This window comes from Leucoraja erinacea, chromosome 20 (assembly GCF_028641065.1).
Source record: "Leucoraja erinacea ecotype New England chromosome 20, Leri_hhj_1, whole genome shotgun sequence".
In the NCBI taxonomy this organism is placed as follows: Eukaryota; Metazoa; Chordata; class Chondrichthyes; order Rajiformes; family Rajidae; genus Leucoraja; species Leucoraja erinaceus.
This window is the reverse complement of record NC_073396.1, coordinates 35,778,737-35,793,781: the sequence shown is the minus strand read 5'-3', so window position 1 is coordinate 35,793,781 and position 15,045 is coordinate 35,778,737. Positions and strand designations below refer to the sequence as shown.

Genomic DNA, 15,045 nt, shown 5'->3' with positions numbered 1-15,045 from the left:
TCCAGCTTCTTCCCTGCGGCTGTTACACTCCTTAACTCTGCACCTTGGTGATTACCAGTCATCCCCCAGAAATTGCACTACTGCAACTGTTTGTACATATATATATTTTACTGTTCATTATTCTATGTTGGCTCTTCTGGGTGAGATGCTAACTGCATTTCATTGTCTCTGTACTGTACACTGCACAATGACAATAAAGATTGAATCTGAATCTGATTTAACTCTTAGGGCTAACAGAATCAAGGGGTATAGGTAAAAGCAGGAATGGAAAATTATTTTGGATGATCAGCCATGAGCATATTGAATGGCGCTGCTGGGCCAAATGGCCTACTTCTGCATCTGTTTTTTTATGTTTCAATGAATGGGAATTTGTATTTGGATTGTATTTTTAATCCACATCTGTTTTGGGTAACTCCATTAAAGTATCACCTAACCCGAATAGTTGAGATACTTGTGCACCGTCTGGGAGCAGCTGAATTGCTAATCACATACCTTCCTTTGGTATTGATTGCGAAGTGGATATGTAAACTTTGTTCTACTTTAGTGATTTTCTTATTTATTGCTTAACAGGATATAGCTCTATTGGAAAGGCTGATTAAAGATGATATTGAATGTGGAAAGCTTCCTCTCCTCCTTGTGGCAAATGCAGGTATGTTGTAAGAATCGCTCAAAGAATATAATGTAGTCATTGCTGCCTTAATTACTTGTGCTTCCCAGTGATATGCAAACAAGAGATGGAAGATGCTGACAACTGAAGCAAAAAAAACAGTTAAAGGAACTCTACATTTGTCAAGTGCAATTTGGTGTGGGAGGTGCGGGCAAGGGATCGCTTCCAAAAGTGAAGAATGCAATGTGAATTAAGGGAGAATGGTAGGAATGGTACTTTCAGTATCTTTCTTTTCCCAAATTTGGAGCACTTTTATTGCCATCAAGGTAAGTTAGTTGATTAGACAAGCCCCAGCTTTCCATGTGTCACTCATCTCCTTAAATCCCTGTCCACTGTATTCTTTACTCTCACCTCCAAGTATAGGAAATAAAGTATTTGTCAATAAAATAATCCTTTGGTTATCTGTGCTCTGCAGGTTTGTCTGCAACCTTAGCCTGTTCCCAAATCTCTCACTTTCTCCCCTTTCCATGCTCAGTTTGAAAATTATACCTAACTCCACAATTGATTACATCCCCATTGGCTCTTTATAAATAGTATGAATTGTCTCACAATCTTGCATAATTGTCAGTCTCTTTCATAATTGCACCATTGAATCCTTGATCCTCCTTTTTCTCTTTTCCAATTTCCAATTTCCTCTTTTCCTTGAGGCTTTGCACCTATTGTCACTTGCCTTTCTCACAACTCCACCTGGGATTATTTAATTCTGTACTAACAACTCATTGAGTTCCATAAATATCCTTTGTGAAAGATTAACTACACCATCCTTCTGCACTATCTGTGTATCTTCGTCCAGTAGACTGGGATGACTTGGCTCCACTCTTACTCATTTAGTTACATTGTTGTTCATCACTCGCCCTCAAGTATGACCATGACATCTAGTCAACAGTGTTATAATGTAAATGGAGAGGGATGATTAGACAATATGAGCTCGAACTCCTTTCACACAGGTGGCAGAGGTGAGGAATGCGGTAGCATCCGTGGAATCTTGCCATTTGAGATCCTCTTTACTGCGTCCATCCAAGCTTTTTCATTCAATCATGGACAACTGATGTTCAACAATGGTGCAGAGGAAATCATTCAGAAGATCCAGAATTTATTGCCCAGGTCTAATTACGTCAAAAGTGAATGACTTGCTAGTTCATTTCAAAGGATAGTGGGCAATTAAGACTTGAGCACATGCAAGGTCGGGAGTTAATAGAGACCCATAGAATTGACATGGAAACATGCCCTTGTTCCCGTTGATTCCATGGTATCCATCAAGAGCCCATTTATGTAATTCCAGCACTAATGCCATTTTATTCTTGTAACATTCCCATCAATTCCAGTACCCTCTCCCCCCTATATTTTACCACTAGTCTATAGACTTGGGCAAATTGTCTGCACATTGCTGAAAAAAATCTCTGATCAGGTGGGCAGAATATGTTAAAAGCATGTCGGGTGACAGAATGCTCTGCCTCTTGCTGCCTACACCATGTTTTGTTTTCATCCCCTCTTCTTTAAGATTGTTCTTGTATCTTCTTACCATTCTCTACACCATCTGTGATTTAACGTTTGGTAATTCCTTGTAATGACCCAATGAGAATAATGCGTTAAGTTTTTGTCACATCCTTAAGGGTGCTGATTAGTTGATCTTCTGGCACATGATGTTGTACATGACTAGAGTGCTTTAGTTGGTACTTATTCACTGCCGGGTATGTAGGCACCATAGATAGCACTGATGGTTATCAGCTCTGGAATCTAGAATTGAGGAACAGAGTGTCTTTGTTTAAACATGGTTCACAAGCACGATAGCCTATTCAAATAGGAAGGCTTTGTACTGAATTTTAAATTAGAACCTTCACTGTGATCAGATCTGCAGAAGCTGCTAATGGGGAACAATTTGATATGGTATTTAAAATAAAACACGCAGACTTTTAAAAAACTTTATTTTAGGCACACCAGGTGCAGGACACACGGATAAACTTCTACGCTTGAAGGAACTCTGCAGTCAGTACAAGATGTGGCTGCATGCAGAAGGGTAAGCATAAGTACCTCTGCCAAGTTTAATGTGATGTCTTTAAATAATGTTCTTGTTCCATGAAAACACTGCACATTATTATTCCTTATAGGTAGGAAATTACTGAAATGGTTGGTGAATTATGCCCCCATCCCAAGCAAACTGGTGTGGAACTACTGTTTCTCTAGATTAAATGGGGAAAGAATAGGCAAATCTGCACTGAGATTAGTATTCTAACAAGTATCCATTTGTTATTGATGTGATTGTAAAAAGGTAAAGGCCAGAATAAAGCCATCAGCCTTTTTGGAAGTCCACATACACTACTTCAATCAGATTGCTGTCATTACCCTTTGTTATCTGGTCAAAAAAAATTAGATTGGGCTGGTTAAATAACATTTATCTTCTCAAGTATGTATAGTGATCTTCTCATCCCAAAATACATTCTCATTCCATCCCGTTCCCTGTCAATGTATAATATTACTCCTCCAATTATGATCCCACTCTTTTAGAAAGCCATAATTGAATGATTCTAATCAACTTGTCGGCCAATGTATTCCTGATGCCAACCACTTGTAATGCAAAATAAAAGATTTATTCCTCATTGGTTTTTTTTCATCACCCACCTTAAATCATTGTGTTCTGATTCCTGGTCCTTTGACCAATGGGAATATTTCTAATTATCTTTTCTATGTACGAGGATCTTAGGATCTTGACCGGTTGGGCAGGGGGGCTGAGGAATGGTTAATGGAATTTTACTATAGAGGTATGTGAGGTGTTGCATTTTGGGAGCACTAACATAGGCACAACCTGCACGGTGAAAGCTAGTGTTGTAGAGCAGAGGGATTTGGGAGTACTGCTATGTCGTTCATTGAAAGGGGCAGCACAGGTAGATAGGGTGGTCAAAAAGGCTTTGGGCTTTATCGAAGTTGAGCTGTCATGTTGCAGTTGTTTAAGACGTTGGCGAGGCCGCATTTAGAGGATTATGTTCAGTTTTGGGCACCATGTTATAGGAAAGATGTCAAGTTGGAAAGGGTGCAGAGAAGATTGTCAAGTTGGAAAGGGTGCAGAGAAAGGGTGCAGAGAATGTCTGAGCTATAGGGAGAGGTTGAGCAGGCAGGTACTCTTCCTTGGAGCGCAGGAGGATGAGGGTTAATCGTATACAGGCGTACAAAATCATGAGAGGAATAGATCAGGTGGATGCAGAGTCTCTTGGGACTAAGTTTACCTTGGGGAATCGAGAATCAGAGGACATTGGTTTAAGATGAGGGGGGAAATTTAATGGGAACCCGAGGTGTAACTATTTTAGTCAAATTGATAAATGGGTACATGGTTAGGACGGCTCATAAGTGATAAGGAGCCGAATTAGATCATGCGGCCCATCAAGTCTACTCCGCCATTCAATCATGGCGGATCTATCTCTCTTTCCTAACCCCCATTCTCATGCCTCCTCCCCATAACCGTATTAATCAAGAATCTATCTTTTCAAGAATCTATTCCATCGAGTAGCCTCGCCAACAGTCTGTCTGTCTTTTTGTCTTTTTTGTTATTTTTAGTGTGTTTTAAAGGTTTGTGTTAATGTTCTCTGGTTTGTTTTATGTGGGGTGGGCGGGGGAAACTTTTCAATCTTACCTTGCCGGAGATGCAATTGTTTTCCGGATCGTATCTCCGGTCGCTCTGCAGCCTAACATCATGGAGCTGGCAACCTTGCTCGGGACTGACTTTGAGCCCCACCGCAGGGACGTGGACTTGCCATCGGAGCCTGCAAAACCTTGCCTGGGGTCGACGCTCTAACCATGGCCTGCGGATTTCATTATCGAGGAGCCCGCAGTCTCATGTAGAGACCGATATCGGGAGCTTCAAACGACGCAGAAGGTTTCGACCAGTCCCGACGGGCCGATGGCCCGGCGCAGGGGAGCTGAACACTGGCTACGGGAGACAAGATCGCCCAATTAACAGAAGGCTCCAGTCTCCTGACCATGGGAGAACAAAAAAGGGAAGAGTGAACTTTTTTTCTGCTTTCCATCACAGTGAGGAATGTGGAGGAGTCACTGTGGTGGATGTTCATGTTAAAATGTATTTTGTGTATTTTGCTTTTTATTGGTATGACTGTATGGCAAATCAAATTCCTTGTATGTTGCAAAACATGGCTAATAAAGTATGATTATGATTATGTTCTATCTCTGCCTTAAAAAGATCCATTGACTTGGCCTCCACAGGCTTCTGTGGCAAAGAATTCCACAGATTCACCACCCTCTGACTAAAAAAATTCCACCTCATCTCCTTCCTAAAGAAATTACCTTTTCTTCTGAGGCTATGACTTCTAGTCCTAGACTCCCACAAATGTAAACATCCTCTTCACATCCACTCTATCCAAGCCTTTGACTATTCGATATGTTTTAATGAGGTCCCCCCTCATTCTTCTAAACTCCAGCGAGTACAGGCCAGGTGCCATCAAAAGGTCATCATATGTTAACCCACTCATTCCTGGGACCATCCTTGTAAACCTCCTCAGGACCCTATCCGGAGCCAACAACTCGGATATGGTGCCCAAAATTGCTCACAATACTCCAAATGCAGCATGACCAGCGCCTTATAAAACCTCAGCATTACATCCCTGTTTTTGTATTCCAGCCCTCTTAAAATAAATGCCGGCTTTGCGTTTGCATTCTTTACTACTGATTCGACTTGCAGATTAACTTTTTGGAAATCCTGCACCAGCACTCCCAAGTTCCTTTGCAGAAAATAGTCTATGCCTTTATTCCTACTACCAAACTGCATGACTCCACTATATTCCATCTGCCAATTCTCTGCCCACTCCCCCAACCTGACCAGGTCCTGCAGAATCCCTGCTTTTTTAGTATCACCCGCAAACCGTGCTACAAAGCTGCTTTCAATACCCTCGTCCAAATCATTAATATACAACGTGAAGAGTAGCGGCCCCAGCATTGACCCCTGCAGAACTCCGCTAGTCAATGGCAGCCGACCAGAAAAAGCCCCCTTTTAGAGGGATATGGGCCAAACGCAGGCAGGTGGGACGTGTAGATGGGACATGTTGGCCAGTGCAGGCAGGTTGAGGCTGTTTCCACGCTGTAAGACTATGACTCTACCACCACATGTTTTCCCCAATATTTCTCACACATCTTCACTCAATCTTTCCTCTCTAATGAGCTAAATCTCATTTATCACAAGGTTTGAGTTTCTCAACATCCTCCATAATATATATATATATATATATTAATTACCCTCAATAATATTGAAAACGGACTCAAATATTATTGTTTGAAAGTTTTGAAATTGCTCTCGACATGGAGTCTCAGCAATAAATCAAGGAATACAACAATATCAGTCTGGGGGAAAAACTGTCCCTTGGGCTCCATTTTCTGTTACAAAACCAATTTCTTCATGCTGTTAATCTCCCATTTAGGGTAATAGAATCAAACAGCACGGCAACACTTCGGCCCAACTTGCCCATGTCGACCAAGCTGCCCCGTCTATACTAGTCCCACATGCCCATATCCATCTAAATCTTTCCTGTTCATGTACCTTTCCAAAGGTCTCTAAAATGTTGTTGTAGTATCTGTCTCGACTATGATGTCTACAATATCTCCACTTTAGTGTCATCTGCAAACTTCCCAACCCTACCTTGTACATTCCCATTCAAATCATTTATATAAACTACAAACAACAATGGACCCAGCACACATCCCCAGGCACAGGCACACCACTAGTCATAGTCCTCCATTCCAAACAAACAACCTTCCACCATCATTCTCTGCTTACTTCTGTGAAGCCAATTTTCTATCCAGTCGGCTAGCTCTTCCAGGATCCCATGCAATCTAACCTTCCACAGCAGCCTCCCATGTGCAACCTTATCGAACCCCCTGGCTGAAATCCATAGAGGCCACTTCTACAGCCTTGTCCTCATCAACCTTTTTCGTTACATCTTTAAAAAATTCAGATTCCTGAGACACCATCTCCCACATATAAATCCGTGCTGAAATCCATAACCAATCTGTCTATTTAAGTACATATACAGTGCCCTCCATAATGTTTGGGACAAAAACCCATCATTTATTTATTTGCCTCTGTACTCCACAATTTGAGATTTATAATAGAAAGAAAATCACATGTAGTTAAAGTGCAGATTGTCAGATTTTAATAAAGGCCATTTTATACATTTCACCATGTAAAAATTACAGCAGTGTTTTATACATAGTCCCCCCCCCCCCCATTTCAGGGCACCATAATGTTTGGGACACAGCAGTGTCATGTAAAGGAAAGCGATTCATGGACATCACCAGTTGCTGGGTGTCTTTGGTTATGCTCTGCCAGGCCTGTATTGCAGCCATCTTTAGCTTATGCTTGTTTTGGGGGCTAGTCCCCTTCAGTTTTCTCTTCAGCATATAAAAGGCATGCGCAATTGGGTTCAGATCGGGTGATTGACTTGGCCACTCAAGAATTGACCATTTTTTATCTTTGAAAAACTCCTTTGTTGCTTTAGCAGTATGTTTGGGATCATTGTTTTGCTGTAGAATGAACCACTGGCCAATGAGTTTTGAGGCATTTGTTTGAACTTGAGTAGATAGGATGTGTTTATGCACTTCAGAATTCATTATGCTACTACCATCAGCAGTTGTGTCATCAATGAAGATAAGTGAGCCAATACCTTCAGCAGCCATACATGCCCAGGCTATAACACCCCACCTCTATGTTTCATAGATGAGGTGGTATGCTTTGGATCTTGGGCAGTTCCTTTTCTCCTACATATTTTGCTCTTGCCATCACTCTGATATAAGTCAATCTTAGTCTCATCTGTCCACAAGACCTTTTTCCAGAGCTGTGGTTGCTCTTCTATATACTTCTTAGCAAACTAACCCGGCCATTCTATTTTTGCGGCTAACCAGTGGTTTGCATCTTGCCGTGCAGCCTCTGTATTTCTGTTCATGAAGTCTTCTGCGGGCAGTGATCATTGCCACACCTGAAGAGTTTTCCTGATCTGTCGGACAGGTGTTTGGGGATTTTTCTTTATTATAGAGAGAATTCTTCTGACATCAGCTGTGTGGTCTTCCTTGGCCTGCCAGTCCCGCTGCAAATTGTAAGCTCGCCAGTGCTCTTTTTCTTCAGTCTGATAATGGCTTCTTTGACTTTCATTGGCACAACTTGGTCCTCGTGTTGATAAAGAGCAATAAAAGTTTCCAAAGGTGATGGAAGGACTGGGGGAAAGACTAGGTGCTGAGAGCTTCCTTATACCTGCATAAAGGCAAATAAACACACCTGAGCAATTACAAAAACCAGTGAAGCCATGTGTCCCAAACAAGGTGCCATGGAATGGGGGGGGGGGGGGGGGGTGGGGGGGGGGGGCTGTAATTTCTACATGGTGTGAAACCAAATTTCTACATGTAAAAAAATGTAAAAAATACCCTACAATAAAATCTGACAATGTGCACTTTAACCACATATGATTTTTTTCTATTACAAATCTTAAATTGTGGAGTACAGAAGCAAAAAAATAAATGCTGGTTCTTTGTCACAAATATTATGGAGGGGACTGTATATCTTATTCCTTAGAATATTTAAAGGATTCATATATTTCAGCCAGGCCAACTGCAATTCCTTCTTTAGCTTCCTGGCTAAGAGTGGATGAAGCTTTGATTCTCCCTTTTGGGGCTGTCTACATATTGCCTGAAGAACTTTCCGGAACACATTTGGCAAATTGTACCCCATCTAAACCCTTTTGCACTATTGACAGTCCCCGTCTATATTGGAGAAGTTCAAAATCCCCTTCTATGACAATCTTATTAGTTCTGTAATTGCCTGCAATCTCCTGGCATATTTGCCCTTCTAATTCCCATTCACGATTTGAGGGCGTATAGTACACACCCAACAAGATAAACATCCCCTTTATATTTCTCAGCTCCACCCATATAGCCTCACTGGACGAACCATCAGTAATGTCATCTCGGTCTATCGTGACATTCTCCTTGATCAATAAACCAACCACCCCTTCTCTTCTACTCCCACCTTTATCTCCCCTGTAGCACCTGGACTCTAGAGCATTATGCTGCCAGTTTTGTTCTTCTCTTCGCCAGGTTTTCATAACGGCTATTACATCCCAGGTGCACGTACCTATCAGTGCCCTGAGTTTATCTGCCTTGCCATCAGGCCTCTTGGTAGTAAAATAGGTGCAATTCAATCCAACAATCCTTCGAGCTCCTGCCTATTTCTGTCCACTGAACTTTATTTCATCTTGTGTGTTTTATTCAGTTTGTTTCAGTTTTGCTGGTAATGCATTGTGTAATGTTTTATAAAACTCATTTCAGAAGTCCACAGACACCAATCAGATTGCCTTCATTGCCCTTTTGTTATCTGATCAAGAAAATCAAATTGGGCTGGTTCTATAACTTTTACCTTTTTACAAGTTTGCATAGTAATCTTTTTCCAAAAAATGTCACTAGTCTCTGGTTCGTAGCTAAAATCACTTTTTTTTGTATTGCAGTGTTAATTTGGCCACATTGACACTTGGTTATGTTTCATCATCTATACTGGTTAGTATCATTTTCAGTTTGTGATCTACATCTAGGTTAATGCATTTTTAAAGAGCATATGATCTCCAAAGGCATTTGGAATTTCACTTAATTCTGATATATGTAAAAGTGCTGGTTCCAAAACAATGCACCAGGGACCAAGTACTGTGTTGCTTTCAGAAAGCTTTGAGAACAAACCTTGTTTTCAATATAGAAATTAATCCTCAGAATATGACTTTACCTTTTGCATGGGTTTCATTAAGATTTATTATTTAAATTCATTGAGCATTGTATAAGATTGTTCAGTGCGGTTTTCAACTCTTTCTAGGCTGCAACTAAATGTGACAGCATGACCTTGACTTTAGGACCTTGGTTGGGCCTCGCAGCCGTGCCTGCAGTGACACTATATAGACAAGAGGATCCTTCGCTGGTGAGTGATTATTTCAAGATGCATGTGTTAAGAATTTACGAAAGCAAATAGGTTCCTATTCTGTAATAATGAGCAACTTTGAATTTATTGACCTAAATAATTATTTGTGTCAAATATTTGACTTAAAAATCCTGAAAAAATATCCATAATGCTATAGCAAAAAATATATTTCAAAAATAAACTATTGACTTCCCAATTTAGAAGATTGTTCAAAAGCCTTTGAAGTCATAAATATGTCCTGTGCTTTGATTATTTTAGTCTCTAGCTGCGGGCCTCACCACAAGTCAGCCAGTTGAGAAACTTCGGGCTTTGCCTCTCTGGCTCTCTCTGCAATACCTGGGACATGATGGGATAGTTGACAGAATCAAGTATGCTTCACAGCTGGTAAGTATTAACATCTTTCAGCCTGATTCCTACTCATTTTGGCAATGATAGAAATATCGATGTGGTGCTCCAAACTTAAGTGAGCGTGTTCATTCTGTGCATTATCTTTTGGATGACAACGATTTGAGCTTCAAATTATAGGTCAGGCAGACTTTGATAGTATTTGTGAGAAGAATCATTGAGAAGGTAAAAATAGTACTTTGATCAGATATTCTGCGCAATCATACTTGATGTACTATTTTAACTGCAGTTCAGTGGCTTTCCCATTTCCCTTGAATCCACCAGTATTCAAAAATCTATTGATCTTATTTTGGCCTGGGAAATTACAAAGATTCAATCTTTTAAATTAGAAAGTTCTTCTCTAACGTGGTATAAAATGGCAGATCTCATAATCTGATACTGCTTGGTTCTAAACTCTCCCAGCATTTATTGTTGGACAGCCTTGGAATTTATTATTTTGATTAATTCTCCCTTCATTCTTTTAATCTCTAGGGAACACTGCCCAAGTCCATTTAATATATTTTCTTAGGGAAATCCCCTGTCCCAAAAAGAAGTCTTGCCTTAATAGGAAATGCAATGAAGACAAGAAAATGTTTCCTTAAGGAGACTAAAACAACATTTTCTCCTAATAATATTCTGTTTGCCTTGTTTATATTCCTTGCACATATTTAGTTTAATTTAATGATACAGCACGAAAACAAGCTCGTCAGCCCACCGAGTCCGCACAGACCAGCGATCCACGCACACTAACACTATCCAACAGACTAGGGATAATTTCCATTTACAGCATGCCAATTAACCTACATACCTGTATGTCTTTGCAGTGTAGGAGGAAACCGAAGATCTCTGAAAAGCCCATACAGGTCACGGGGAGAACATAGAAATTCTGTACAGACAGCTCCCGTAGTCAGGATCAAACCTGGGTCTGGCGCTGTCTGGCAGTAACTCTACCACAGCGCCACCACAGTGACTTATACTGCCTATGTCATTTTCCAGCTTCTTCCTGAAGCCACTTCCCCTTCCTAACATATTTGGTGTTATCAGTAAAGTTGGATTATATACTCTGTACCTTCAATTAAAGCTCTCACAGAGATACATGAGGCCCAAGCACTGTTTATTGTAGTCCCCCACTAGTTTCAGCGTGCTGTGCAGAAAGTAACGAGTATATTCCTTCTAATTTCTGTCATTACTCTCTGTTCCTGGTAATAGATTACCTCCACCCCTTCCCAACAATCCCAAGAACCATTTTCTTGGTTTAATAATCTTTTGTCACTCTGTAAACTTACTGAAAATCTAAATGCATGAAATTCCCTTTTTGTGGGTGGGTGAAAGTTACAATGACAGGGATCTCTGTCCTCAAATAGGCTTCACCTAGCTATTAAATGATTGGACTATTTCATGTTTATGTTCTGCCTATCATCTGTATGACCATCACAAATGAGAATATTAAAATATTAGGCCTGTATACAGTGGATGTGGAGAGGATGTTTTTTCACTAGTGGGTGAGTCTAGGATAAATTTGTGAGGTCAGTGCTGCCTCTAAAACTCTAATTGGACGTTGGAAGATGAGATGCTCCCCTTGAGCTTCATTGGAAGACCATAGCTGGAGAATGATTTGTGGTGCAGTCAGTCAGGGTTAAAATGAGAGGCAAGTGGAAGTTTGGAGTATTTGCTTGGGAATTGAATAAAGGTGTTCTACAAAGGAGTTGCATGATCTGCTTTTGTTCTGCAGAGTAGAAGAAAGCATGTAGTGAGAAGTGAGTGTGAGACATTGGATCCAAAGCAGCAACACTAGTAAACTGCTGCTTCACATGAACAAAATGTTTGGTTCCCTGCACAGTGGGGTTGGAGGAGCTAAGAGGGCAGGTAGGAAAATGGAAAAGTGAAGCAGATGCCTTGAGACCATTCCGTTTGGAATGTTGTAAGGAGAAAAGGGATGTTGTGTCCATTGGTGACATCCAGTCACGAGTGTTGGGAATTGCAGATGACAAAGGTAATCTTATTGGTTCAGTGGGTGGAAGGGGTGGGGGGGGGGAGAGATGAGGGATAAAGTATAGGAACAGAAACAGATGCAAATGCACACCCCATTAATTGTAATTTGAGAAATAAATGACCCAATTTGACATCTTTTATCCTGAGAATCCTTAACATAAGCTGGAAGAACAGTAACTCATTGTCTAACTCTTAGTAACAGGAACCCATAGTCATTTTTAATTCCATACTAGACTAAGTGGGACCCGTTGGGTCCCATGTTCACATTGGATGGCTGGTCCCCCGACGCAATATTCCACCTCTCCACAAATTCCAATATTGGTGGCCAGTGGGGCGGCTTTCTGGAGTGCTGGTATGGGTTCTTGGGGTGGGCAGCTCAAGCCCGATCTGTTGGCAGCTCACTCACGGCTGGTGGACTAGCATTGGACTCATGACTATTCCTTGAAATTCCATTTCAAGCAGGGTGCAAGGCCACCAAATTCAAGTGCAGTTTCTTACCACTATGAGCAGGGTGCAAGGCCACCGAATTCAAGTGCAGTTTCCAACCACTTCAAGCAGGGTGCAAGGCCACTGAATTCAAGTGCAGTTTAATACCACTTCAAGCTGGATCCAAGGCCACCAAATTCAGTGCAGTTTCATACCACTTTCAGCAGGGTGCAAGGCCGCCAAATTCGTGCAGTTTCATTCCACTTCAAGCAGGGTGCCAGGCCACCAAATTCAAATGCAGCTTCATACCATTTCATGCAGGGTGAAACCACCATAAAACCACACAAGACACCGAACTCACAGTTCAGTAGACATTCAGTGTGTTCAGTTGATTCACAGCTCAGACAGAGTCGTGACCTCTCCCTCCCCCATCATGCAGAGACTGAGCCACACCCACACTTCTGGGTTTTATAACCCCTCCCACTCCCACTGGAAAAGGTATGGCTTTCATGGCGTGATTGACAGAGGAGAGAAATTCTCAACATTTTATAAACACAAATAACGCTTTTATTTTTCATTGATGGGAAGAATTCTCTGCACCTGCTCAGCGGAGGGGGGACTGAGTAAGATGGCCAAAAATCACAGCCGTAAGTGGTAGCGATTTATCTAAAATCAATATACAGTGCAACAAGAAGTAAGTGCATTTGCAGTAGTGCCTTTTAACTTCAAGCCAAAGCACCCAAGCCACCATTTGCAGTTAGTGCCTTTCAACCAAGTCAAAGAACCCAAGCCACCATTTGCAGTAAGTAGTGCCTTTCAACTTCAAGCCAAAGCACCCGCCATCATTTGCAGTAAGTAGTGCCTTTCAACTTCATGCCACCATTTGCAGTAAGTGGTGCCTTTCAACTTCAAGCCAAAGCACCCAAGCCACCATTTACAGCAAGTAGTGCCTTTCAACCTCAAGCCAAAGCTCCCAAGCCACCATTTGCAGTAAGCAGTGCCTTTCAAACTCATGCCACCATTTGCAGTAAGTAGTGCCTTTCAACATCATGCCACCATTTGCAGTAAGTAGTGCCTTTCAACTTCAATCCAAAGCACCCAAGCCACCATTTGCAGTACGTAGTGCATTTCAACTTCAAGCAAAGCACCCAAGCCACCATTTGCAGTAAGTAGTGCCTATCAACTTCAAGCCAAAGCACCCAAGCCACCATTTGCATTTAGTGCCTTTCAACTTCAAGCCAAAGCACCAAATCTACCATTTGCAGTAAGTAGTGCCTTTCAACTTCAAGCCAAAGCACCCAAACAACTATTTGCAGGCAGTGCCTTTTTACTTCAAACAAACCATATTTTCATTTTCAAACCACGTTACGGGGACTCACAGTTGTGTAGACATTTGTTCAGTGCTATTCAGAGCTCAGAGAGACGTGACCCTTGGCTGCATCCATCTTGCAGGAACTGAGTGAGGCACACCACTTTCTGGTTTTATAGTCCCTCCCCCTCCCTCCAGCAGGGGCAGCAGAGAGACTGGTGAATTATTTAAAAACATTAATATCTCTCTGATTTGTCATCGATGGGAAAAATCCTCCGCACCCGTAAGGCGGAGGGGGGCTCTGAGCGAGGTGGCCAAAAATGACGGCCGTAGGTGGCGGCGTTGTCGGAAATCGCAGCACAGTGGGCCAAAAGCGGTCAAGATCAGAGTTTTAGTAATATAGATTAACTGCATTATTAAGAAATTTAGTGATTAAGTCTCCATTCAGAAATTGTCACCTTGCATGTCACTGCTTTAGTAATTTTGTATTGCCTGTATTCCACACTTTCCCATCCTGGTCTTATTTTTCCTAGCCTTCCTATCCGCCTTTTCTACATTTTAAATCATGTTTTTCTTTAAGAAGAAACTCAAATGCTGCTTGACCTGTTAAATATTCCTAGCATTTTGTATGCCTTCCTACTAGCCTTTTCCAGTCCATGTATAAGGAAATCCGGATCCCTCTGCACAGAGCTTCCTCATCTTTCACTATTTAGCTAACATACTTTTTTTCTGACAATAGTGAACAGTTTTATATTTGCCTCAATTGTGTTCTATCTACCAGATATTTGCCCATCAATTAAACCTGCCTTACTCGCTGTACAGCCCCCTGTGCGATCTTCACATCTTTCTTATCTTTGTGTGTCATCAGCAAATGTAATGATCATGCCTACAGTATTTTCATTCCAAGTTGTGCAAAGTTGAGTTCCAGCATTACACCTTGTCAGACAAAAAAAATATTAATTTATGCCTACCTTTCTGTCCCAATAGTGAGCTGATCTTCGATCTCTTAATCTTTTACTTCATATTGTTGATATCAGTAGGTAACTTCCTTTAAATACTGGATAACAAATTCTGGAAATGTATTTTTTAAACCATTCTTCAAAAAGCAGCTTGCAGTTTGTTTGTAACGAGGCATTCAGCAGAAAAGATTATTTTTAATGTCAAATTCGGTCGGCTCTGCTCTAATGATGAATGAAATAATATTGCTCTGTCCACGGACAGTGCAGAGACAATTTTCAGCATCCTTTCAAAGTCCTTTTTTTAGTTAACTGGATGCGGCAACATGGTATGGGTTACGCAGTTGGATGTTGATTGGGA

At 41.3% G+C, this 15,045-nt stretch overlaps 1 protein-coding gene across 1 annotated transcript in view; it reads left to right on the top strand.

The window, feature by feature from the left end:
• Nucleotides 1-15,045, top strand: part of pdxdc1 (pyridoxal-dependent decarboxylase domain containing 1) — a 68,732-nt gene that overhangs the window by 6,709 nt on the left and 46,978 nt on the right. The window contains exons 5-9 of the mRNA XM_055651885.1: nucleotides 571-649; nucleotides 2,600-2,684; nucleotides 9,160-9,208; nucleotides 9,516-9,617; nucleotides 9,876-10,001. Of these exons, the coding sequence (XP_055507860.1) occupies nucleotides 571-649; nucleotides 2,600-2,684; nucleotides 9,160-9,208; nucleotides 9,516-9,617; nucleotides 9,876-10,001 (441 nt within the window). The remainder of the gene's footprint in view (nucleotides 1-570; nucleotides 650-2,599; nucleotides 2,685-9,159; nucleotides 9,209-9,515; nucleotides 9,618-9,875; nucleotides 10,002-15,045) is intronic.